Below are 27,276 nucleotides of genomic sequence, written 5' to 3'. Positions count from 1 at the left end.
ATTCAAAAACCCCTAAGTACTCACTTAATACCACCAGTGAGAGAGGAGAACATATCCCTAGTTTTCTCTTTTAGGCAGGAGAAAAAGGTTTTATTGCAAATGTTACTATTTTGGCATTTGGTAAAATGAAGATCAGTAAGTACTATGTAGCCCAAAGGATTAAACATTTTAATACCTATGAATCAGACACTGTGTAAACTTCAGTACAATAATTTTATTCTGCTAATGTGCGAGAGTAGCATTAGACTTTAATTCCATGGATTTGAATTCATCTGTGCTGACAATTCAGATTCTGCAACAGGCCTTCCCCTCATACTGGCACAGCAAGATCAATGGTACAGGAAAAATCCATGAAGATTGCAAGACACAGAAAGGAAACTGGATTCTCAGAGGCAGAATTCTTAGTTTAGACCAGCCAGACCAAGAAATTCATGTATGAATGCTCTGTAATGCTCCTTTCTAACCRCTGCTAGTGCCATAGAAGACTGTATCTGAATTCAGAAATGTAAAAGAGATTCAGGTAGGATCTTTACTGTTTAGAAAGGCAGGGCTCCGAATTAAAGTAAGGGCACTGACAGTCTTACCTAGGCTCGATGACTAATTACGCCACCATCAAACTCCTTTCCTTTGAATAGGCTATTMGAGGCCTCAACAGCAAAGAAATGCCTCTTTCTTCCTGTGAGATTTTGCGCTATTACCAAAAAGCCTTTTAACATTTTCTACCACTACTGCATTTTCCCAGCTCAGCATCTTCTGAATTTAGAGCTCAGTTCATCGCCTRTCTCACAAGGAAAATGGGAACTGTGTTTCAGCAAATTATTTTTTTTATGTAAAAAAAAAAAAAATGTAGTTTAGCGACCAGACATCAAACACTAGGCTGAAAGCTTGGAAGAACAATCTATAGTGATATAAGATAACACTGAATGAATTGTCTGACAAAAACAGAGTRGACTAAATAAACTTTTTTTGTAGCTATACTCACACCCCATAACAAAACCCACAGATTAACCACTAATCACAGTACAACTTTTTACACCAAATTATTCCCATAACATTGGATTAGAGACTGCAACGACAAGTACAAGAAATTTGTTAGTGCAGAGCCTGCTCCCTTCCCTATTTTCACAACTCACACTTAGAGCTACTACAGCAGCCTGCTTGCCAACATGAAAGGCAGTCACAGGAGAAGCCAACTGAAGAACTTTCCCCTTCATTCAGAGACAGGAAGGATACTGAATCCTCTGCACTTCTCTCACATGTCCTGGGAACACCCAGTAAGACCTAGATGTGTAGCTTGTTCTTAGCAATAGCAGCTTTAAGGAGTTCAGCTTAGTTTAATTTAGCTAGGTTTAACACTAATATTTCATAGTCATTGCAGGTCAGTTTAGTGGAAAGAGCCACCTATTTACTCAACAAATAATTAATGTCTTATCATGCTACTACCAAGATACATCTAAATGGAAGATTTTAAAGCTCTAGTCTCACAGCTACAGCAGACAATCACATCACGCTCACTAATTAGCTAAATACTTATCATGTAGATTTGCCACTTTATTCAATGAGCAGTAAGCTACACTCACTACAAAAAATTTTGGCTATTAGTAAGGCTGCTGTCCTAGTGAAAAACTTAAGCTAAAACATTTCAAATATCTCAGAAAATATATGAATAAACTTTTATTTTTAAGCAGCAACTCACACTGTTTTAATACAGCCCACACATTTAAGTCAAGTGAAGAATAGTAAACTGAACAATCATCACTAAAACATTTCCATTGGAAATGTGTTAAAGTTTACAAGTGTCTTCGTTACCACCTTACTGCAGTTTTTTTATGTGTTTCTAACCTACATACAACATGTTTCGTGCAATCATGCAAATATGAATCAAATTTTAAATGTTCAGGTAACAGGGAAGTCCATTCACTGCAAAGATTCATCTTCCACAGAACAGCCAGCTTCGGTAAGTACAATTACTGCAGGATTCTTCATGAGAGCTCAAGTATTTTAGAAACCATGAACTTTCAGTTGTTCTTCCTTGACAATGCCAATCTAAGGGAGAAAAGCAAYGTAAATCAGTAAAGTTTACAAGCTAATTAACAAGTTATCAGAATGCTATACCTTGATCAAAGAAATATTAATACTGTAGTTATGGAATAAAGCAGCTCTMTAGTTTCCAAAATGAATTAGGGTCAAAAGAAATAATTCACTAAAATAATAAAGAAAATTTCTTCAAACATTATACTTTTTTTTTTTATATCTAGCACCTTTCTTGATGATTTAAATCCCCAATATCACAATTTACAGCAGTAAGCTAGTAAGTAGTTTTGATAACAGCCTCTTTCTCTACAGTGCTTTCAAGTCTCAAGATTATGATTTGCATCAAACATTTCACAATAAAGCTGAAAAGCTTATGTTGCATTGCCAGAGGGGGGAAAAGAAAGTTATGTTGAAACAGGGCAAACACATTCCAAAGCATTTTGACTCTTACTGGAAACCAACTCTCATTTAACAGTGCWCAACAAGTCATTTTGCTTTCTGGATAAAAATATAAAGAAAATACAGTAGGTATTTTTAACAGATTAATTTTAGTGTGAGCTATCAATCTTTACTGCTTGCAGAGAAGTTTAGAATACTGCAAGGTATTTAGCTGCAGTGCCTCACCTCCATGAGGAATTGGCAGATGTTCTTCCTCTGGTCACCTTGGAGCTGGATAACTTCACCGTACTCAGGATGTTCAATCACGGTACCATTACAAGCAAATTTCTAGAGAGAAACATTCATATTGTAAGGTATATAACGTCTAAAATATGCAATATAAGGAGATTTTACCTAGGAACCTTTTCAGCAGAATTTTGTCACAGAAACTGCTTATCAAAATTCTGAATCCAAGAAAGGCAAGGCTAGACCTAATCTATGCTGGTTTTAATAGCAAATGGGATATATTTGGTAATGCGTAAAAAGCTAAGGTGCTGATAGTAAATCCAAGCAGATTTGCAGCAGATCCACTCAGAACATATTTCTATTTACTGGAKTATTAGAGAAAAAAAAAGATTTAGCTTTCTGGCAAAGTTCTCTGTAACCTGGCCAGTGACAAGAGTTTTGAGAAAAACAGGGAAGGAGATCAACCTGAATACAAAAGTGATGGGCACTGGCAAGAAAAAAAAAATCTCCTCTTAGYTTGAAGAGGTATCAAAACCCTTTATAGAGTATCTTTACTCTTAAAAGTAARAACTTCACCTTTTTGAAGGCTTTCACAAGTTTCTTTTTGTCATAATCATCTGCAATTCCCTGGACAGTTGTTAGGGTTTTTCTTCCGTTTCGTTGTTGGATCCTTATATGAATGTAATCCTCGGTCCCTGCTGGGAGTAAGTCGTCACCCTTAGTTGCATCAGCAAAGGGGTCTGCAAGAGGAAAAATATCGTAGGTAATTCTCACGAAAGAAAACATCTGCATTTAAAAACTACCAGGTAAGTTTCTCACTGCACTAAGGGCTTTGGGGAAAAATCTTAGCATTTTTTCCCATTTAAAGATACTCTGTTAGGATTACTTTTATCCTCAGTTGTATTAAGTCTGACTAGCCTATGAATTCAGCCTAATTCAGCTGCTGGTCAGCTATTAAGTATCTAGCTTCTTTAATAACCTCTTGGAAATTCTGCTACAGTGTCAGCATAAGCCTCTACTTTTTCTTATAAACCAGAAATTCTGAAGACCTGCAYATGAAAAATACACTAGAGTCATGCTCATTTCCAGCAGTGAGAATATTAAATGCACATGGAGTTATAGCTGGTCAGATGCATTTTAAGCAGAGTGAGACTGGTATGCAGGGATATCTTTTATGAGATGAACTGACAATGGTAGAAAAATAAAAAGCTCTTTCATATGTACAGCTTTACAGGTCCAAAACAGAAGTCTTGCACGATAACAACCACTGCACAGCCAGCATTTAAGTTGTGGATGTTTTCTCGGCTGCTTATGTAAATAGGGCACAGTTACAGACACCAACAGATGACAGCMGTTGTGTGTCAATCAGCATCACTCTGCCAGGAGGCAATTTCAGACAGAAATCATAATAAGTCATTTATGTGCTTTTCTGCACAGAAATCCATTCACTAACTTTTCCAACCTTCGACTTTTTTAAGAGATATATTAGGCAGGTATGTAAGAAGAAAAGATGGGTTTCCAAGTCATGCTACCCGTTCTCTAYCCTCCACAAAAACATATTTAATTACGCATTCTATTTGGTAGGCCTACATGATTGCTAAACAGTAACTTCTCCAAATAAAACTGAAAGCATTAGGGGCTTTAAGTCAAGATTTTTGTTTTTAACCCGCCACTAGTAATTTTGGATACTAATCAGCATGATGTTAATGAGATAGATTTTCACAATTTTAAATTTATGCAATTTAACATGATCCAAACTTTCATCTGAAACTCAAATCTAAAAATATAGATGAGGTTTTTGACAAGGTACAAGGATCCACTGGAAACAAGTACCTCAAACTTGGGTGGGAACAGGAATGGAAGTAGTTCAGCAGACAGACTGGTCCTACAAGAACTTTTAGCAGCGCAAGGGTACAAATAACCACAAGAAAGAAATATGGCCTAGTTGTGGCAGATCTGCTCCATTTCCACTGGGCATTTGTTAAAATAACCTTGCAAGTTCCACAGTTTGCAAGACAAATGGTGATGGAAAATTTTAGTCAAGGAAASGATTAAAGGGGACCTGCACTTGAAAAATAGTTTAGGATTAGGGTCAGAGGTAAAATCAACATGCTGGTGTCAACACTGAGCTACTTTTAAACAAATTCTCTGGGTAACACGCTGCTAAGCGTGGGACAAACTTCTCAAATCATAGTTACCACAATTTCCTGTGCCCTGTGTGCAGTTCTGGGCTCCCCGGTACAAGAGGGATGTGGAGCTGGTGGAGAGAGTCCWGCKCAGGGCTACCAGGATGATCAGGGGCCTGGAACATCTGCCCTGTGAGCAAAGGCTGAGAGAGCCGGGCCTGTTCAGCCTGGAGAAGAGGAGGCTGAGGGGGGACCTGATCAGCGTGTATAAATACCTCAAGGGAGGCAGTGAGGAGGAGGGGGCGGCCTCTTGTCAGTGGTGGCCAGCGAYAGGACTAGAGGAAACGGCCACAAACTGAAGCATCGGAAGTTCTTCCCGAGCTTGAGAAAACACTTCTGGACAGTGAGGGTGACAGAACCCTGGCACAGGCTGCCCAGGGAGGTTGTGGAGTCTCCTTCTTTGGAGATCTTTAAAACCCGCTTGGATGCAGCCCTGTGCCACGTGCTCTRGGTGACCCTGCATGAGCAGGGGGGTTGGACTGGATGACCTCTGAGGTCCCTTCCAACCTTAAGCATTCTGTGATTCCTCATACTGTTAAYAGGTGCAGAAGATCAAAACCTTGACAACATTATCCTGAAGTTACTTGCTCACTTCTGTTGCCTATAGATCAAGAGACATGGAGAACCAAAGCCCAGTCAGGTCTAATTTCTGYACTAATACAAGAAAAAATGGCCTATCAGCTATGTAACTTAATCTGCAAAATCACTATCATTTTTAGGACACAAATCAGGTTTTGGAGCAGCGGATAATGATATAGATGAGGCAGCTTTGCAGCAGATCAACAAGCAAAGAGATTCTCTATTGGAAACGGAGTAGTGAGGCCACCATTCCTTCCCTTGACAGAGGAAAAACAACCTTGCAACGCTCACACCAAGGGTGACAATTGTGGGACAGAAAAGCCCAAGCCAGCCTCCAGAGATGTAGAACAAGGCTGAAGGAGTCAGAATATGAGACAGGGCAGCAGCTCCTACCAGAGCAGGGGTGAGAGGACGACTACCTCATCTCAGGTTTCTCTCCAACGTATAAACAACACACCTTCCCTGACCGACAGCACAGGCCAAGAGATGAGGTGGATAAGCACAAGCAGACGGTGGTGGGGGAAGGAAGGGAACGGGGGGGAGGGGAGAAAAATGAGAAAAAAAAAATACGCAGGCAGAGCTCATGCTGGCAACACTCCGCCCTGTAACTGCTTCAGTGCCACGGAAATCGGAGCGGGAGGATGAGAGTTCACCGATACGGCTGCCACACAGAGTGTCGCCCTTTTCCTCAATAAATAAATTAAAAAATACCCATCTGTGAGGGGCAGGGCGGCTCTTACCGAAAGATTGGAGGTTCTGGATAGATGACATGCGCTTCTGCGGCGAGAGGCCGGGGCAGCGGGGAAAAGGCCGCGGTGGGGTCCGCTCGGGTCACGTCTGCGGCGCCGCAATGCCGGAGCAGGGGGTGGGCAGGGACACGGGCGGCACGGCCGAGGCGGAGGGAGGGGGCAGGACCTGGAAGGGAGAGAAAGAGACAGAAGTAAAAGAAGAAGAGAGCGCAACAGGGGAGAAAAGAAAAAAAAAGAAAGAAAAAAAATAAAATAAAAGAGGATAATGGCGGCCAGATCCGGCCCCCGCCAGGGACCCCCGCCGCGMACCACCACTAACAGACACCGCCGCCGGCGTCTCCTCGCAAAATGGCCGCCAGCGCCCCTCCCGCGCTGCATCATGGGAGGGAGAGTCCCTGCCCGCCCCGAGGCCGTAGAGCACGTGGCGCCGAGCGGGTGGGTGGGACTACAGATCCCAGAGTGCACCGCGCGCCGCCCTTGGTCTCCCCCGCCTCCCTCGCCGCCCGCGGCCAGGGTCGCTCTGGTTCCGCTCTCCCCATGTTCCGCCCCCCACATGATCCCCCAGGAAGCAGCGGGATGCGCTGGTTGAATCCCTTTATCCAGTCACTAGCTTGGGTCGAAACTCACAGCCCTAACCTGCCACTGCCCCGCCACACCTGTGGTCAAAGTCTCCACTTAAACCTGCACGTGTTTGTGCCCTAAATCTTGCCAGTGATCAGGAGGTGACTGGCGGCTTTGGACATGTACAGCTGGCACCACTGCCAGAACATATATATATATATATATATACACACACATACATATATACATATATATATACACGTATATATATATATATACGTGTATATATATATATGTATATATGTATATATGTATGTGTGTGTGTATGTATGTATGTGTGTTAGTATAACAGCTTCAGCTTGCTTTAACCAAAAGGATATTTACCAGCTGTGTGCCAAGGACAGGATCAGCACTGCATTAGGCTTAGGATTCGGTCTAAGTCCCTGATCTCTGCAGCTTTTTGCAAGGAGGCTTTTGTTTTCCCATGGGGATTGTCCCAAGGTACAATCTCTTTGCTTGCCCTGTGCTACCCCCATTGCTAAGGTGGCCTTTGCCTTGCAGGGAAGGGTTGGCCAATGCTTAGCTAGGCAAAGTGACAGATAAAAACACCACTGGGAAAGTAACGGGAGGATGGGGAGGCACCAACGGCACAGGTGAATGGCTGCTTCAGTCATGGGGCATGCAATAATCTGGAAATATAGTGGACTAAGGGCTCAGAGTGGGATACAGAGAGACCTTTTGGACAGGCAGGCTCCCATCCGTCATGTCCTCCGGGATGCCTCGAGCACCTCTCTCAGAGAACTTAACACTACCTGAAAGTGCGGGGAGTTCCGGGCTCTGCTGCATTTTTGCAAGTCTTTCCTCTCTATGTAAATTTGTTGTATCTTTTCAGTTAACATCCCATTAACCTTTTTTTTYCCTTTTTTTTTTTTTTTTCTCTGCAAGAAAGCACCCTTTGTTTCCCAGCAGGACCTGGTCCTGCTTTCTGCCATACCAGAACATGCAGACACTTGTGGTGAACACAGCACAACAGTGACAGTTTTCTGCTCTAACTGCCTGGAAACCTGGACAACTACTGCTTCAAGCAGCTGGTGTTCAGAGCAGCCTAAGTTCCCGGACAAAGTAATCGTGCATGAAGTCCGATCTATCCCATGAGTACATGTGAATGGCAAACAGAAACAGGAATTTCCATCCGGCAACCCAACAGCAGAATGATTGTACGTACAAATTCAGCTCTGCTTCTGAATTGGAAAAATGCTTTTGCTGGTTTAATGGTGGAAAACTTTAAAATATTGTCTCAATGCTGGACATACTCAGTGTTTGCAAGGCTACTTCCTTTTTCTTTTTTTTTTTTTTTTTTAATAATATCTTCCCTGCTTCTCCTATGTGACTATGCCTATGGTATCCAGGTGCATTTGGAGGCTACACATACCCAAGTGCTGAGTGGAAGGCTCAATAGGTACAAATGTGGGCCTGGATTACATACAGCTTTGTTGAGCTTCAGACACACTTTCAGATTTCAAGCCAACTAAACTTTCAGTGAAGACTGGGGAGCTTCATTCACTGCCCTATAGTGAAGCACAGAGCAAGTAGATAATTTCTGTTTTAACCACTAGATGGTCTTGTTTCTCAAAGAAAAACTTACTCCAAAATAAAGGCAGCCCCGGCTTTTCTCTGGACCTGAATRATACTAGTGAAAAGCATAGGTAATGACAGTCACATCCAGTTGCTTGATTGGCATGGCTTCCTGAATAGATTAAATGGAAYTTTCCTATGAATCCTGCAAAGTCAATTGGTGCATCTGAGCCTCTTACCAATTSTTGATAAAATACTTCTTAGTTGGTATCAGTTAAGAATGACTGTTTCTAACTCCAGGCAACACGAAATGTCAGTTTTACCCGGCCTCTTCTTCAAAACCAGGCAAAATCAGAATGGCAATGACTCATTTCTTCATTTCCCACATAGGCATCTTGCTCTGCATCAGCACAGAAGGCTGGGCAGACTCACAACTGGTGCAGAAGTTTCAACACCATTCCATTTGCTAAGTGTTCATATGCTAGTGTGTGAAACACTGAGAATGGTGGGCTGGCAAAAATAAAATAAAGTAAAATAAAATAAAATAGAATAAAATAAAATAAAATGCTATTTCTCCATCCAACTGCATTAAATGATTTTGCTTTGATAGTTTTCACCTTCAGTTTATGGATGGCTCCTTTCAACAAAGGAAATTCTCCCCAGACCTCTGGAGCCACTCCAACCTCCAAGGGATACCTACAATTTCCCATTTCAACCATTCATCCTGCTCACTATTTCCTGCCCTAAAACCTGCTCTGCCCTTAGCCTTTGTAAAACTGTCTCTCCTTTCTGCAGCACTTCACATCTGCATTACTGGTGCCTTTCTGAGAAGTTGCATCCTCTAGTGTCTCTGTGTAGACATAGCTGTCTGATAGCTCTATGACAGCCTAGCACCTCACAGTAAATGTCAATGGAGTAAAACAGTATTAGAGAAATGCATAGTCAGCTTAAATGGACTGTCACATAGTTTAGTAGTGCTCATTACTGAAAAATTTTTTTATAGTAGCCTTTCATTGAGACAGAAAGACCAAAAGTGTTAAAAAATAATTAAAACTGGCAAATGATGTGTCATAACAAGCACACAGACCTCCTCCTTCCTGCAGCAAGGAGAGAGCTAGGGATGCCCATAGCACAGAATTATCTGAATGCTGAGAGTCTGCATGGATTTAAGAAGCAATTGTGGAGGAAAAAGTAGTCCACTAGGTCCAAAGGCACCTTTGGCTCAGGACCCCTCTGAAGCACAAATCTCAGGGGCCTGACACAGTGTTCTTGTGTCAAACATCCAAATATGCTGCCCTGATTCTAGACTCTTTCCCAGATGTTCTCCYCTGGCCACTGCCTCAAAGGTAAGACAAGGCAGTGGATGGACTTGTGATTCAAACGGAAGCAGCTGGTTGTATTAGAGCATTTTAAATGTTGGCTGTCCTCATGATTTATCTCAGTTTGGTAGGCAGCATTCTCCAGTGAGTGAAATGTGCTAACAAGAAGACATTGCACAGCTTTATTTTATTCAGTGTTTTTCATGTGGGTGGTAATCAGTGAAAATTACCTGTGCTAATGAAAGGCTCACATAGCAGTGGCAACAAAACTAGAATGAGTAAATGGGTGAGACTGGCTTTTACTTCTGTTTTAAGATGAGAGGGTCACTCAGCAAATCAACTAGACAAGAAAGGATCCTACATATCCCGGAGAGAGAAAKACCTTCCTCCAGCAATTGCCCACTAGAGATGAGAAAGGATACCCACATTAGGTGGGCAAAATAAGCATGAAGAATAACAGGGGAAAAACATCTAAGCTGCAAAAACATGAAGGGTGTTACTTACCAAGCAGCCACCCTTTACATGCATACACGCAACGCAATGGAAGTGCAGCCTTATATGGGCTCTTGGATGTGGATCAATTTTTAAGTACGGATTATGTGCGGGGTTCAAAGAGAATATGCTAAAAGCAGCTTGCTGAAGAAAGAAATCAATACCTTATTGATTGTATCAGCTTTAGAAAGGCCTTTTGTGCTGCCATGGACCTTGAGTGCTCTTAATATTTTGCCATTGTAATGTTAAGTAGGCTGAGTAAACTCYTGAAGACTTGGATGAGGAAGACACTTAGTGATTACTGCATGGAAGCTACTGAATGGAAGAAGCTTTTTCAGGCTTCTTAACCATTTGTGTCCATGTATACATCTGTAGAGCAAAATACTACACATGAAGGAGAGATTTCTTCTGACTCCCGTAACTAGTGATCAAGGGGATCACTAGATGCTGGAAGGTTGTCTACTTTGACGTGTGGTTGGAGTAAGGATATGGCAGGGCAAAGTTAAAACTATGCCTCCTTGTACTGCACCACACAAATTGCCCACCAGAGAAAAAAAAATCTGCTCATTTCTGGTGGTTCCAGTGAAAAAGTCATTTTCACTCTAAAGGTTTCTCAGCTGGAAGCATCTTTTTTGGAAAACCGAGCAACAGATTTGCTGCTGAAATTCCACTTTGCTCTAGCAGAAAGGCAGCATTCCTGTTCAGCCTCGGTCATGTCTTGGAGTCGAGTCTTCTAAGCGCAGGTTTAAAAAATGTTTCTTTGTGTAGTCGGTCTCAGGAGACGCAGAGCAGAGCGCAGAGCCTGCATGGATGCCTGCAGTGCAGCCAGCGGTCACCAGGCCGCCCCGCAGCGCCGCATTTCAGCCTCGCCGCAGGATCACAGCGAAGCTCCTGCCGCTTTGGCTGCTGCCTCTCTGCCAAACGTCCTGGTGAAGACGCTCCTCGCTATCAGAGCAGCGAGATCTGYAGCAGCAAGGCTGCGCTGGCACATTTGTCAGGAAACGGAGTTAAAAGCAGCCTTGCTGAGGAGATGGCTCTCCTAGAAACAGGACTGTTTACTGGCCCCATGCAGATAAAACTTTTCTCTGCCCCCAAACTAGCCGTGTGCTTAACAGCTCCCTCCCATCTTCTCTCATGCTGACAATCCGGGGCTCAGGGAGCTCACGTCTGACTTGAACAGCTACGTTGTGGGTTGGGGTGCAGGTAGGCGAGCGCTGCCCTAACACAGGATCCTGAGGGTGCTGGGATGCAGCCTGGCTGCTCTCGGCCCTCAGGGTTTCACGTCAGCCATCCCGTCCCTGTCTCTCGACGCCGTGTCACTGGTGCTCTGCRGGTGTGCGCTGGGCATGGAGCGTGTCAGCCAGGCAATGCACAAGTCGCATGTGCAGGGGAGTGTCGCCATCACTGCTGCTCCAGGCTGGGCCCTGGTGCACAAGGAGGCTGTGGTGACCCCCTCTGGTCTATGGGGCTCAGCAAGGTGTCCTGCTGATGCCTCCATGCAGTCCCTCTGCGTCACCTTCGGCTCTTGTGCCCTCATCAGTGTTTTTTTTTTTTTTTTTTTTTAGCAAAGCTACAGGTCTTCTCATCTCTTGTCATCCTCTTTTCCAATTTAAATTTTGCGCAGTAGCTCTGCTGACGTCCTCCTGGCCCACCTCTTGGCTCCCCCCCTTCAAGCCCACTTCCCTTGGCTATAAAAGGCACTAGCCCCCAGCATCGGCCCTGGCTCTGCTGGGAGCAGCACCTACCTGCGGAGCAGCCTCGGTGCAAGCGGGTGAGTGACTCCCACTAGCTGCTTCTGCTTTCACCCTTGCTTTTTCTTGCTTCTTTCCTTATTATTTTTCTCCCTTTTCGGCTTTAGCTTTTTGCTTTTCTCCATTAACATGCTCCATGGCTGGTGCACCCTTCGCAGTCACAGCAAGCGAGGTGCCAAGGCATCGGGGCAGACCCTGTGGGCACATTCGTGCCTGTGTAGCCAATGCACATGCAGGAGCTCATGGCATGGTGGCAGTGGTGCCTCTCACGGTGCTCAGCCCCTTACGAGCCCTCAGCGCAGGCTGCATTCGGCCTGGAGCTGATCTTTTGTAGAGGTTTCCAGCAAGGACTTCCCCCAGTGCAGTTTAAGGGTGCTTTCCAGTTTGGGAGAAAACGGAAAGGAGAAGGCAGCAGTGCTGGCTTCTTGATGAGCTTGGGGAATGGAGTTGTTCTTCAGACTTTAAATTCTGTCAAGTTTTGTTGATATCAGTAAGCTTTTAAAGTTTATAGTGATTGCTCAATGAGAAAGTTGGAAACAGTCTTCAGACAGAGTGACCATTTGACTCCTGATTTCTGAGTTTTCCCTTTGGATGAAAGCTGTGGGCAGCAGGTGGTCCAGGACTGAGGTGACCTTGGTCCCGTGACAGGGTGAGCTGAAGGACTCAGCATCTCGAGGGGTTGATGGRCGTTGTGGTGTTCACCGCACCTCAGTTTCTCCCCATACAGGCACGAGTTAGTTAGGAAGGAGGAAGAGGGAAAAAGTCAGGGAGAACAGGAGGTGCTGAGACCCCGACTCTGAGGGATGGCTGGTTACTTACTGAGGAGCAGCAAGAGCCATTTGCTTCCTAGAAGTCTTAGTCAGCCCAAGGGCCAGAACAAAAAGTTTAATAAATAACAGTGCTTTTCAAAGTGGCCTGAATCAGGCTCAGGACCAGGCAGGGGAGACCAAGACACTGCATTGCTTGGGATAAGACTTGTAGCACAAGCTTCTCCCTCTGTTTTTATCAACAACGAGCTCCAGGCTCCTTTCTCTTCCTTTTGCCACTCAGTTCCTAGGAAAATAAGATACAAAACAAGAACCTGCCTGCAGCTGCGTGAGCCCCTGAGGGAAGTCTCCTCACAGCACCACCACCCACTCTGGGACCGAGGCTCCTACCCACTGCCAGGGGCTCCTGCCTGCCCAAGGTGTCACCAGGCCTTGCGCATGATGTGGGGTAGGCGTGCCTAGGGGTAGAGCTAAGGGGACGGATGGGGGGAAGGCTCCTCAGAGAGGTCACAGCTGCTCCCTCAGGTGGGGTTTCTCACTGCAGGGGCCACCTGCAGGACTGGGACATCTGTACGTGAAACCGTAACTGGAAATTGTACTTTTGTGCACTGGCTGCGAAACTGAGAACTGCCATGGGAGGAACTTGCCTTTTCAGCAGCCCTTTCAAGTGCATTTAGTTGTAAAGAGCTTGTGTAAAATKCAGATGCTCAGTATATTTTGCAATTGAAGAAAGAAAGTCAGAGCTAATGGCTAGAACACACATTGATGGCGAATGCAGACAGCGACACCAAGTGCTGTGCAGTGTCTGAGCTCTGCATGCCCAGATTAATCCCCACAATATCCTTGGGGTGGGATCGGTGACTGAGTGACTTGCTAAAATCTCCTTGCACAGAAAGGCAGTGGCAACTTCAGGACCAGTATGTGCCCTGCAGTCATGTCATGGGTTTTGCATTGACACAGATGTACTCAGGACATCCCAAGCACCAGCATTTCAGGATTTYGGAGTGAAATGGCTTTGGCATGAACATGCTCTTAGAGCTGACACATTCCTTTGCTGAGATCTGTAAATCAYCTGTGCTCCCTTCTCTCCTCCCAGCCTTCCTCCACTGCTGCACCATGTGGCCCGCGAGCTCGTGGACACCACGCGCCCGGTGGTCGCCGAAGCCCCTAAAGCTGGTCACCATCTACGTGCTGGTGCTCTTGGTGTCGCTCAGCTTCGCTTCAGGACAGAGCAGGCCATTTAAACACCAGATAGACAACAGAAGTAAGTGTGAGGCTCCCCTGCGACGACGTGGTGGAGTCCCACGGGATGACCTTGCAGGCTCCTGTACACCAAGGGGCTACTGGGGCGGCTGGCAGGCAAATGCCTGCAGCAAATCCCTGTGGATCTCTTTACAGTAGAAAGGTGATGTGGGGTCATATTCTTCAACTTACACTTAAAGGAGTGCCTTGTGCTATATGCAGATCTTAATCTCCATCTCACAGCCTTTTTAACCAGCCAGAAGAGAGAGTGTAATTTTTGATAATTACATGAGAAGGTACTAAAAAGCTGAAGGTAGAAAAGATATCCCCCCCCCCCCCCCCCCCCCCAGAATGTGAAGCCCATTTAAGCAACTGATTTTAAGCCGCGTTCTGCAAACCTGTAGTGGTTCTCAAACTGCTTCTAAGGAGCTTCAGAAAAGAAAGCACCGGGAGCTTGCATTCATCCTGCAGAGACCTTCAGTTCAGACCAGGAGTGGTCAGTGGTCAGCAATGGCTGATAGTTGGATGTGGCATGGGAAGGTGGTGAGTGTTGGGAGCTAGGTGCACAGGCTGTCTATGGCACATGTCTCCTCTTTTGAAAAGGTCCAAAGAACTGGAGAACCACCTTTCTGAGGTGCCACAATGAAAGAAATCTCCCTCTCACACAGGTACCCACTCTACAATCCACTGAATTGCAGAGGTAACGTGTCTGGTATGCACAGCAGAAACAGAGGCTGGATAGCAGGAATTTCAGTTTTGCTCCCTTACTGCCACTGCTTAAGCATGTTGCACCCTGGCAGGGTCTTTGGTTATGGTAGAATTGCAGGTTATAGTGCAGAGMGTTGAAAATTAATTTTGCATCTGAATTATTTTTCTTTGGGCTGTACAAATGGCAAGCATCCCTCAAAGGCACAAAAAAGTTGTGTCTGGTAGCAGTCCTGCAAACTTTCCCCTTACKTTTTTTTTTGTGGACTATGAATGAGCCCCGTTGGACATCCTCAGATTTTCAATAAACACTACCCTTAAGTGCAGGAATAGATGTTTCACTGAATGCCTTAAATTGCAGGTCCTGAGATTGATCCGTTTTGGTACGTGGGACGCGGCGTTCGGCCCATTGGTCGGTTTGGGAAGAGGCAGCTGAGAAGCCGCCACAGCAACTCAAGGCCTGTGAGCAGACACCTGGATTTCATYCTGAATGCACTGTGGGAACAGAAAGTGTTGGATGACTGGTGATCCCTCATCCTGCAGGCAGTGACCTGAGCTCCTCTTTCTGATTTGCACCCTCTCCTGCATCTTGCACCTCTAGTTCTGCTCTTGCCTAGCACTCTCATGCTTCTGTGCAAACACCTTCAAAAGGAAACACATTCAGGGTAAAGGACAATGCACTGACACCATCACTAAGGGTAATTATCACTTACCAAAATGTTTTATCCTCTTGCATCCCTCCTAAACTTTTCCCCAAGCCCTAATGATGCTGTGCACTGTAATGTTAGGTTTTCCAAAAAACAGACAGCTTTTGTGCTGGGATTTAAACTCTGCATTGTTATGAAACCTCCATGTCATGTTTCAAAGCTAATAGTGGTTGGTATTTAAAAATAAAAAAGCAATGGCTGGAAGAAAGAAAAAAACTCTTGTTAATTTTTTGGGTATCTGCATTAAAAGCATGAAATGCTGGTGTTCTGTGCATGGTTTTCATACAGGCTTAGGCTGTTAATGCCCACTCACAGGAAGGTAGCCCAGGACAGGCATGTTAATAAACAGATAGGAATTTCTATCAAAGTATTTTCTCCTGCTGAAGGGCAGAAAGTCAAAAAGCCACTGGCCAGTCAAACTCTTCACAGTAGTTTTATACCTACTGCAACTAATCACACAGCACCATCCAAAAGGACTAAGGGTCTAAACTACCCAATTCTCTTTAAAAATTCCCTTTAGCCAGCTTACCCAGCCAGGCTGAAGCTGCTTTCCAAGGATCACGATGAATGTACAGTTCCACACTAACCAGAATGTACAGTCCTCAGCAATCCCCTGGGGCTGTGACTTAATGTCCACGTTTGCTTAGCCGATTAACTTTCAAGAAGTGTTATTTACAAWCTTGATTAATAACTGTTACCACCTAGAATGTGTGGCTTACATCCAAAAAAGATCAATTTAACTAATGACTGACAATTAATGCTAAGCCATGAATTGTACTGCAGAAAAGAAATTGGAACTAACTTGGATTTCCAGTTGTGTCTTCTTAGGATTACTACTAAAATTTAGGGCAATTGAATTAATCATGGTAGATAATTTAATCCTATTCTTTTTTTCTGTTTGGGAATGTTCTGTTATCAGTGAGTGGATTTTTATTATGATAAGTTATTATTATTTATAATACAGGCTTGATTCTTTTCAGTTGGATGAAAAGCTTGTAAGAAGTGATTTGAAACACTATGTTTTGCAGGCCATTTCATTATCATTCACTATCTGCAYCACATGAAACTGCTGCTATTACATTTTCTGCATTTCTGGGTACTTTAAAGTGATGAATTAGGAACTTATCTAGYTTTAAATTGTATCCATGTATAGTCCCAATTATTAGCCATATTGCTTGCATCAATAATAATAATAAAAAAATCAATCATCACTGTCAATGTAGCTTCTGTGTTAGTCCAGTTGTATTTCTAAATTATCAACCCAGCTTGAGACATGGAAGTAATTTAGAGTTCTTTGAACATTAACAGATATTGCAGGATCAATGAGCATTATACAGATATTGCAGGATCAATGAGATTATACAGATTTTTTGAAGGAAGGAAGGAAGGAAGGAAGGAAGGAAGGAAGGAAGGAAGGAAGGAAGGAAGGAAGGAAGGAAGGAAGGAACCTTTGCTTTAACCATCTATACACCCAATATAAAAAAGTAGGTTTTAATAATGTTTTCATTTTTGAACATCTAGTCTCCCATTTAAACCATCACCTGATTTAAGTAATCCACATCTCTACACCAAGACAAACGGACACAGTAAAACAATTTGCACTGCCATCCTAATTTAAAAATGGGAAATGGTATAGCAGAAATGAGAAGTGAAGATAAAGAGCCCAACACTGGTGTTGCTGCTGCACAACTCTCCTCCCAATGAGTGAAGGTAGGCGAGTTCTTACTCAGGCCATTACTTTGCAAGACCAACAGCAGTTAGAGAAATTTTGTCCAACAGAGATTGTATTTAGCCCAAAAAATCATAAAAGGTTTGGAGATGAGTAAACACCACATGTTCTTAACAGAATCCCTCCCACGCCAACCCCAATGATAGGCTTGGACTGAATGTGGGTATATTCCTCCTCTCAGAGAGGCAAGACCACTCTGCAGGCTGCCGAGTCTCCTACCTTTATTGGGAAGTGTTATTTGTGGGCAGGCCACATGTGGCAACAGGTTCTACATATTCCCTGACTAAAGTGCACACAAATCCAAACAGCAGAGAACAACTTTTGTTTTTTCTTTATGAATYAAGTCCTTGAAAAGGCATTCTTTTCCATAAATTGCTTTACTCTCTTATAATTTCTCTTGACAATAATTCTTGGTGAGTATGCAGATAACAACAACAAGGCAAGCTTATATTGTCAGACTTAATCAAATAGATCATATAGTCTTCATTTTACCCATTAAAATATTTTCATTTATAAAAATTAATCTAAATATAAATATTAACACTAAAGATTGAAATCACTTGATGACAAAATAATTCTTTGTGTGCTATAACATATGCTTTTATGATTTTTTAAAACAGTAAATTATATCTTTGCACATATTTGGCACAATAAACATTTGTAAAAATTCAAATGCCTTACAGCAGGTGGGATTTTTTTTCTTTTTTCTTTTTTTTTTTTTTTTGCAATGCCTACACAGTACACATTTTTCTGTCAAAGACTGAGTATTTGAACATTGTAACACAATAATAGTTGCTTTTCATGCCTCTTATGGAAAACATCCTATTCCAAATGTTGTTTAAATCACACTAACAGAACAAAAGCCAAGAGTTATTCTATTAAAATTAGTCATTTCTGTATTGATATTACATACACAATATTAGTTAATATTATTAGACGAATATGTAGACCAACCACCATTAATGACATTTCATAACACGCATACCTGCATAAACCAAAACCTGGGAATGTTTTGTATACATACACAAGAACAGTCAAGGGAGGAGGAAACTGAATAGCAAAAAATTACTAGGCATCCTACTCTGTTTAATCTCCTTTGCTGGATTGCATATATAAATAAAATCTATTTTTATACGCATACATATGTTAAACAGAGTGGGGCCCAAATCTGCCCTCGCATCTGTGCAAACCAAGTCAAGAGAACTAATGTGGCGTGGGAGTTGGAGAAGGCACCCAGAACAAACACACTGGGTCGCGTTATGGGCAGATTGAAATTCACTGACGAGACAGAGCAGTGCTTTCGAGCTGGGAAGATTGCTGTATTTATTCTAATGGTTCCTTACATACAACTGGACACCGATGCAGCGAGAAGCTAAAATTCAAMTGTGGCTGATAAATTTGTAATACATTTTCCAACGGATTCATCCAACCAATCCTTTCCTGCCTCACCAAAACCCATCTTAGGCAGGAACTTTGCCCAATTTTTCCCCATATCTCTTCTCTACCACCCCAAACTGCCGAGAAGTCTGCCCAGGCACTTCATGACCCCATTTCCAGACTCGCTGAGTGTTGCAGGGCTGGGTACAGTGGTGCCATGGGGTGGGAGGGCAAGGTGGGTGCTGCTTCCCTGCTGTGGGATAAAGCACAAAAAACTACTATGGGATGCTTAGAGAGAGCACAGGGAAAGGGTTGGCTTTCCTCATCCCCTGGTAGATCCACTGCCCTCAGGAAAGCTCATGAGCAATTCTGAAAATCATGTTGCTCCCCTCCCAATTGGACTGAAAATTTGGACTAAAGTGTTTAGAGTCAGAATTTCTGCAGTGTTTCCTATCTGGAAATCTCTGTATAATTTAGTAATGCTTCTGAGAAAAACAACACAGGGTTAAACAAGCCCATCCTCAGGACTCTCTAGGTAGCACTGGCAAAGGACAGAGACATCTCGCTCCAGACACAGCTGGACCTAGAGCTCCTTAATGCTGATGGGGGAATTTGCCAGCTCATATTCTCCTTCACAGGACATTCACATCAGCCCAATCTGCATTTGGGTACCTACTCAGCATTCCGTTTATAAGATACAGGATACACTGGCCTATCATCTCYTCTACATTCCTGCATTACATTCATCAGAGCAGCAAGTACCACGAAGTGGCAAGATCATCCTCAAAGAAGGAAAGGGGGAAATCCTACATCTGGGCCTTTCCAAGGGCTCTCCAGAGTTTTGCTCACCTTTCAAACCACTCAGAAATGAAAAGAAAAAGAAATGTTATTAATCACAATCCAGCTGTCATTGGCCCAGTCACAGCAAGTCACAGTGACAAGCCCCAGCTACTCTCTGTTGGCTACAGAGGAGCAGAGGGAAAATGCATTCAGGCTGCATTTGCCCGAATTTGTCTCTTCCTTGGAAAAGACAAGGAACAGCAGAAGGGAATCTTCTCTAGGTTGTACCCATGCTACAACAACCAGCGAGTCTACAGAGATCTAATCCAGAGTTATTTCACTTTTTCAAATCTTAAAGATTTGGTCAGACTATTCTGAACTACAGTGTAGTTGGACACTGCGAAGCGGATGATGCTCCCAAAAATAACGGGACACACAGAAGTGTTAGTTTTGCAACAGTGTTCAGATGTGCCCAGACACCAGGATTACAGSTCACCAGATATCGGGTTCCCACGTGCTGCTTACTATTAATTCACAGTGCAACACGACATCCGTGATCCCCTCCGGTGCCAATAGCTAGCTTGGGAGCTAGAATAGCATCTCCGCCAGACACACGCTCAGTGCTCAGAAAAGCCTTTGCCTGTTGCAGATCTCACCCTGCAAACCTCCTCAAACCTTCCCCTGACTCCCGGGGAGCACAGCTAGGTACATCAGTTCTCCGCTCCCACCAAGCAGCTGAAAAGCAGTGCTCRCTGCACAGAGTTGTTCTTATTGCTYGACAAGACAGATGCCTATGTGGATAGTAAGAGGCCAGCAAATATGGATCACGAGTCTGCTTTGTTCTTTCTTTTTGTATGAAATAYTGGCCTATAATTATGACTAAGTGTACAAAAACATACTGCAGTTCAAAGACGACATTTTAGTACAATCGATGGGGAGAAAAAGTGCATCTTAAAATGTGGAGCCTTGCTTTTGAAACTCAGCATCCTTTCTAGAGTCTTGTGAGAACTTTAAGGCAGAGTTTCCATTAGCAGACCACAATGCTGAAGACTTGGACAGCTTTCTCAGTGAGGTATCCAAACGAAGCCCTATAACTGAGGCATTGTGGGTTCTTGAGAGCCCATTTCCAATTGGACATACACAATGGCTGTTAAGTAAAGGCACTCTAGTGTACAGCCTTAGGCAGTGTGTTATTGGCAGTAGAGATGTAGAAGTTTAGTACATCACAGCAGATCCTATAGCAGGTTCCTAGAATGGAGAGGAACAGGAAAAAACAAATGAGCAAAACAGCACCAATCTCCTAAAGCTCTGGACAGCCAAGTCCTCTCTCTCTCCCACCATATATCTAGCAGCAGAATGCTTTGAGAGATTCATTTTTTTTACAYGTGTCTCTACAGCCTCCCTAGAAGAAATGATTCACAGTTATGTGGTGAAACCTATCCGTTCAAACCCTGCAGAGCCAATGCATGACCTATCTAATCCTTAAATTTTACTTAGGCTTCCTTTGAACATTTCTGAAAAATCAATGAGATTCAATGTAAGTCTCAGCTACCTAGTTTATACACTGCAGTTGGTATGGCAAAAGTCTTGGCCAGAAGTTGGAACTGTAGGAAACAATTATTATTTTTTTTTATAAAAGGGAAATATATTCCTGGAAACCTGGCTGTTAGGACACATTCATAGAAGGTGACATTCATAAAATAGGGGTCAGACTGATAGTACACACCAGCAACTTCAGGAACACAGTGCTACTACACTAGCCAGGTAGCTTCTGTGACACTGCTCATATTTGCTCAGAACTGGCTCAGTGGGCTCTATTCTTTTTCCCAAAAGTTTTAAGAGAAGTCTTGTGAAGATGATGAAATGTCCCTGCCTACACAAATACTGTTGTATCTCTACCTGTTGTTTTTAATGGAAGTTTTAAAAACATTTGTTATGGTTTTACCATTAAGTCCTTGGCAGTGCTTTTCCTCTCTTTAGCTCTTTGTGTTAGAGATCCTTGGAGCATGAAGTTTCTGTTAAATGTTCTAACAGTAGTAATTGGAGAGCCATCTACTTTTTCACCTGGAAAATACAGAAAAGGAGATTTTTCACATCACTGATTGAAGAAAATGTAATGATACTCCTGAAAAGTCATGGCTTCCAGAGAGCTAAAATTTCCCCGAAGATCTGAGGAAGGCTGGATTTAATTTAAATGGAAAACAGCAGGATGTGACACTCCCAGTTTMTTTTAGTTTGAGGCCATGCCAATCAACAGAGTCACACAAGAGTAAAACTAGAGCAATGCGAGGTGAATCAGGCTCTAGAACCTGATTCTGTTTCTAGAGAGAGGGCACTGCAGGGTAGAAATAGAGTAAAAAAAAAAAAAAAGAAGAAAAAGTGCACTCTGTATTATAAAACCAACTCACAGACATACCCTAAAATACCAGGAACAATGTAGAACCAAATAATACAGAYTGAATTCAATGGGCATGTTCTTAGAGGTTGTGGAGAGTGGTAACTGGTTATTGGTCACAGTAYAATCAACACAGTACAACTGCTTGGGTCCCACAATGTAACCCCAGGGCATCAGCTTAATTTTCACAGCACAAGTATTCAGCTTTTCTTGTTTGCTTTTTCCCAGCCTTCTGCTTCTGTTCCTAGTAGCCTGTCATATGTGTATTTTATTTTACACAAGTACAATGGGACATGAGAAGTGTGGACACATTTTGGCTTGCTCTGTTCATTTTGCAGCTCAATCCTTCCCCTCCCATTTGAAGTAAGACTGTGAAAATAATGTACTTAACAACATTAGTGCACCTTTTATTGGTGGAGCTGGAAGTTTTCTCCTCTGCTGTCTTGATGTGTCTATTGTATGCATCTGCAAACAACACATACACATTACTCAACTCCATTAGAGAAAACGAGGTAGGATTTCCCCAATGTATTTTTGAATACTGCATAATGTTCTGGCACCTGGTTTGTTTGCTTTTGATCCCGTTTCCTTGTCAGGCGAACACATGGAGCCACGTTCAAGCCTGCAACAGTGAGAGCTGATATTCTGCTCTCAATATCTGAAATCTTCAAAGAAAATAAAAGAGAGAGACAGACAGATGGGGAGGGGGGAGAAGAAGTTTTACAATTACTATAGATGCCACCACTAAAATATATCCCTTCCCCACTCAAATCTTCTTTAATAAAAAAATATAAGCAGATGGCTGATTTCTTCAGCACCTCTGACACTTTGCTTTCCYGTATTCTTTAGTCCTGATGTCAAAAGGATTTAATGCATTAGAAAAGATGATCACCAATCAGATGGAGTAAAGGAACAGTCTAACCTACTCTGTGCCTACAAGGAAGAAGCACTTTACTCCTTTTAAGGAAAAAAAGAAAGGAGGAAAGAAAGGACACAAGCCTGCCATCTCCCAAATACTTTTAGCTATGTAATTCCAAGTTAATTCAGGAAGCATTTTTCAAAACCTACACCCAAACATACAACTTTGTGATACATTTGCTAATTCCAAATTATTTCAACGTTTTCTGAACATACAAATAGATTCTCTATCACAATTTCAAATATATAAATTAAGCTATAATTTAGGTGTATATGTAAATAAACAGAAACATATAGAAATACATGTACAGTATACAAAAACACTCAAGAAAAAACAATTTCTAGGAAAAACAAAGGAGCAACTAAATATGCATTCTGGGAGAAATCAAGCTGATGCTGTCATCAATGGAAACAAATGTTGTCAAAAAGGATGCATGGTCAGAAAAGCCAGAGTTTAGCTGCACGTTTAACTTGTTTCCTCATTCATGGTGCCATATGAAGCTGCCTAGAAAGGCTTCAGCTGTCWCAGCTGTGTGCTACCTTCTCTGTCTCCTACCTCTTGTACCACRGTCCTGTCTCCTCCCTCACTCCACCACATTTACATATGTGCCATAAAATACTGACTGAAACCAGTCAGATCTCACTGCCAGTTTGACATGGCATATAGTCTTGCAACGCATCAGGCTACATTCTTAGGTCCTTGCTCAGTCCTAAACTGAGCATGCTTGCACTAAGACAAACAGGCACTTTTCYCTTAAAAAAAGCCTGGCACAAGGATGTCTAAGTGCCTTGCTTGCTTCAAACTAGTCAGGGGTGCAAGGAAAAGCCGTGGGGAGCGGCTGGCCTGACCCTGAGGTCTGGCCTCTTCCAGCTTTGCACGCCACATCATGCAGTTCTCCTTGGACTTCCTGGAGCCCACGAGGGAGAAACTGTGCAATGCAGTGCCCACAGGAGCAGTGTCCCTCCAGCCAGGACACAAACCCCTTAGCAGCTAGAGCCCCAGGGAGCCTGGGAAATGCTAGGTCTGTGTTTGGCTCAGGGCGTCAGTGGCCTTAACCTTTCCATGTAACAATGACACCCACATTGGCTTCTTTTATAGAGTGCTCTAAAATCTCCTGATTAGAAGAACTACTGTATTTGTTATTGTATCTAACACCAGCCACACCTGTGACACAGAGTACACCACGTGATCCACCTGGGAGCAGGGATAATTTTAGGATTACAGCATAAGACTTGAGTAGACTGTTTCATTCTCACATCTTGGGGATGAAGGTTGGGGAAGAAACAAGCAAATACAGTAGACAGGGCTGCGCTGAGTTACACAGCGCAGTTAAGCTTTGCTCATTCCTGTTAGGCAATCACATATCCTTGAATTTTGAGTTCGCAGCAGCGCAAAAGAACACTGAAAATAAGTGTGTACAGACGAAACACACGCACTAGGCAGAACCGTGGGAGCCCTGCATGTAGGAAGGCAGCTGTGGTCCTCACCTGAAGCTCTGCGTGATGCACCTGGGCTGCTGCGGTGGCCACCTGGTCTTCCAGCTCGGCCAGCTCCGATTCTGCAGTAACACTGTTGATCTTGCGAGCTGCATCCTCCAGGCTGCTCAGCTGCCCCTCCAGCCCATACACAGTGCTGGCTGTCAAGTACACCTGCAGGTCGGGGCAGAGAGGGGTGGGTGATTTCTGCTTTGCATACATGGAGGTTTGAGCAAACTGCATCTTCCACAAGAAAAACAAAGCACGTTGGCACAAGGCAGCTCCCAAAAGGTTCCCTGGCCTGGGGCTGCTGTGGGATGGGATTTCTGTGAAGGAAACTGGTTTTAGCCTAGAAGAACAGATTGAGGTTTTGAAGATTTCCAGGGCCTCTTTTCTTGAATTGATCAGGATGTTATAATGGGACAGCCTGGATTCCCATGAGATCTTTAAAAGCTCCTACTGAAGGGAAGATTATTGAAATATAATCAGTAAAAATGTGAGGAGAAGATGTATTGACTCCATTAAGTGGTCACACAAAAACTCGTGGGGAACAGTGCCTTCTCTCAGTGACTCAGCATTAGTGATTCCCTTCAGATGACAGGTGAAAGGATGGGAGAGCTGAATGTGGCCAAACACACATTGGTTCAATTCTGCTTCTCTGGGCTGCTCCTTTGAAGAGGACAGCAGAGTGCTCCGGGCCCYGGGATGCCCAGCGCAGTACACTGGGCAAGTAAGCGCTGTGGAGGACGAGCTCCTCTGCTTCTGTCCTCAGTGACTCAGGACCAGCTTTCTCTGCCTGTCTTTACAATAATAAGGCTGCACTGGGACTTGGAGATGTGTAGCTTCAACGAGGCATGCTGGAGCTGCACAAATCTAAGGGATTATGTTAATTTTTAAGATAGGGATTAAAATTGCCTATGAAACAAAGCATACCCAACTCCTCCTTCCGCCAAATGTTTTAAAGTACACAACTGAAGAAAAGGACCATGCACTCATTTAAAATAAATGTTTCTTGCTCTGATTACATATTTGTTTCATTTATATAACACAAACTTAATTCTGAATGTCCACAGAGGCTACCTAAACACTCTCCAGTTTCTGTCATCTCAGGTACACACATACACTCAACAATTTCACATCCCGAGGCACAGTCTTACGTTTTCTTCCAGTGTGGTGAGCTGCTCATCAAGTCTGGTGGGGTCRGTCCCCAATGGGAATGTCCCCCTCCCTCTGTCGTGGAGGTCAGCTGGGAAATCACAGGGACCTGTGGACTCTGCTATCAGTTCCTCAGTGGCATTGATGACTTTTAGGACCTCTGTAGATATGTTGCAGAGAGAGACAGCAGAGTACTTCTGTTTTGTTACAAGAGTAGACAGGGAAAACAACAGCATTAAGTTAGTGCAGAGGGGCAATATGTAAAATACCTTGCTCGTAGCTGTAGCTTTTAAAAATGCATGGCTGGTTGCCAGGAACAAACACAAGGACTCTTAATGAAACGTGGCTGTGCTGCAATCTACATCCCCTTTCCTTTTCTTTTTCCTATATGCACACGGATACAGCACCCAGTATAACATACACACACATATCTCCCACAGCACARTCTCTAGCAGAGGGCTGAAATGACCAGGTTCAAATCTTATTCCAAGGTCCAAATCTTATCCCAAATGAGCACAGATATACCTAGCTTTAAAATCAAAGTCAGCTAGATTTGTCTATTTTGGCAACAGCATGTAAAACACATTATTATCATTATCATTATTATTATTATTATTATTATTATTGACACAGGCAAACAGATGTGGAATCATCCATCTCCATATCTACAGGGGCTACCAAATGGCAGCCACCAAAGAGGGAAAGTGATCTTCAGTAGCCCTATGAGAAGACTAGTCTACAAAGATGCTGACTATGAATTATTTGATAGCCCCCCRAAAGGAAAGGGCTATCATTTGTACCTTGATTTTTTCAATTTTAATTAAACTTAAAAAATATATTAAATAAATTATTTTGAGAAGGAGAAGCATGAAGTATTATACAGTCCACCCCCCTTCCCCTTTTTAACTAAACATTGTTTCTAACATTGATCTCTCTCTCAGTTCCTGAGCTGTAATTTGTTATCAGCAAACATGAGTCTGGTGGTTCTTACACAGGCCCTTCCAGCATCACTGTCAACACTCAAACTAGACAGCTTGGAGATTGATYCCAGACAAGTTAAATGAATACAGATACTGTCACTGAATTAATATGGAACATCTCCAATGGTGCTTTGCCTAAAAGGAAGTGACGGAAAGCTCAGATCTAAATTTAATTAATTCCCTAATCCACAAACACTTATGCATGTGAATTAGGGGCCTACACATATTTTGTTCCCCAAACAAAATATCTGCAGAGTCAAAACTGAGGAAACAGAGACCCTCTGGACTGTATACTTTAATTTTTGTAGTACGGAGAGCTGTGACTAATTAAAACTGTCTTTAATAACAAATGCCTAGGATTTTAGAACTACCTTAACATGTCAGCCGGTCTATTCAGTAGAATAGAGCAGAAATAACGCTACTTTGCTTCACAAAAACTCTAGTGGGTTTACTTGGAAAACCTCTTTTATTACATCTTTCCTGTAATTCTTTGCTCATTTATATGTTAGACAAAACTTTCAGTGAAAAAAATGCAGTATACCAGTATGTGCTCCACAATTGTAAACTGATACAATACAGGCATCTTATAGCACTGTTATTCCTTTGAAYTACAATAAATAGACACACGAGATTAAAGCAAAAGAGAACAAAGCAAGCACAGTACGCTAAGGCACACACATCTTTAGCTTGTTAGGACAGCCAAATCAGTCCTGAACAAGGAAGCCTAGGACTCTCTTACTGAGAACAAATACTTGAACTCCATAAATATTATTCCATTTATTTTCACAAGTGCCAATTAGATTAAAAACACATCAATAATTTCATAGGATGGAGGTGGAAATCAATGTTACTTTGTTTCACTATTTGCTTTTACAAGTACCTCTTTCTCATTCAGTTCTATGAGTAATGACCAAAAAGGGATACAGGCCAGACACTACTTTTTCAGCATCCTTACTGATATACACTCTACATTTTAAGGAGCTGTAGCCTGGACTTAGTGTTCTTTATTTCTTAAAAACTGGTATCCTTTAATGCTTATAACAAAATTCTAAAAAGGATTAAATTAGAAAAGGATGCTCTTATCCYAGATTATTAAAATTCATCGTGATAACAGAAACATTATCACAGAACTGTTTTTTTTCTGGTAAAGTGTTCTATGATAGGAACCCTTATGA

At 42.9% G+C, this 27,276-nt stretch overlaps 2 protein-coding genes across 5 annotated transcripts in view; both read right to left on the bottom strand.

Moving 5' to 3' along the window:
• Positions 1–226: 226 nt before the first annotated feature.
• Positions 227–6,336, bottom strand: EIF1B (eukaryotic translation initiation factor 1B). The gene is made up of 4 exons (XM_026034820.1): positions 6,164–6,336; positions 3,235–3,398; positions 2,659–2,760; positions 227–2,046 (listed from the first exon to the last, which is right to left on the bottom strand). The coding sequence occupies exons 1-4, from the start codon at positions 6,192–6,194 to the stop codon at positions 2,002–2,004; spliced, it is 342 nt and encodes a 113-aa protein (XP_025890605.1). The 5' UTR covers positions 6,195–6,336; the 3' UTR covers positions 227–2,001.
• Positions 6,337–17,549: 11,213 nt separating this feature from the next.
• The window catches only part of MYRIP (myosin VIIA and Rab interacting protein), a 119,065-nt gene continuing 109,338 nt past the window's right edge, over positions 17,550–27,276 (bottom strand). For 3 of the 4 annotated variants that reach the window (XM_026034825.1, XM_026034828.1, XM_026034827.1), the window contains 6 exons: positions 25,124–25,318; positions 23,979–24,140; positions 22,133–22,237; positions 21,977–22,037; positions 21,123–21,241; positions 17,550–20,425 (listed from right to left, as the gene is read on the bottom strand). In XM_026034825.1, coding sequence (XP_025890610.1) covers positions 20,393–20,425; positions 21,123–21,241; positions 21,977–22,037; positions 22,133–22,237; positions 23,979–24,140; positions 25,124–25,318 — 675 coding nt within the window. In that variant the 3' untranslated portion in view covers positions 17,550–20,392. The remainder of the gene's footprint in view (positions 20,426–21,122; positions 21,242–21,976; positions 22,038–22,132; positions 22,238–23,978; positions 24,141–25,123; positions 25,319–27,276) is intronic. The other variant, XM_026034826.1, reaches the window with a different exon arrangement.

This window comes from Nothoprocta perdicaria, unplaced genomic scaffold, assembly GCF_003342845.1.
Source record: "Nothoprocta perdicaria isolate Ctin4 unplaced genomic scaffold, notPer1 scaffold_150, whole genome shotgun sequence".
Classification (NCBI taxonomy): domain Eukaryota; kingdom Metazoa; phylum Chordata; class Aves; order Tinamiformes; family Tinamidae; genus Nothoprocta; species Nothoprocta perdicaria.
The sequence above is the reverse complement of the archived record's forward strand: the minus strand, read 5'-3'. Positions and strand labels throughout refer to the sequence as shown.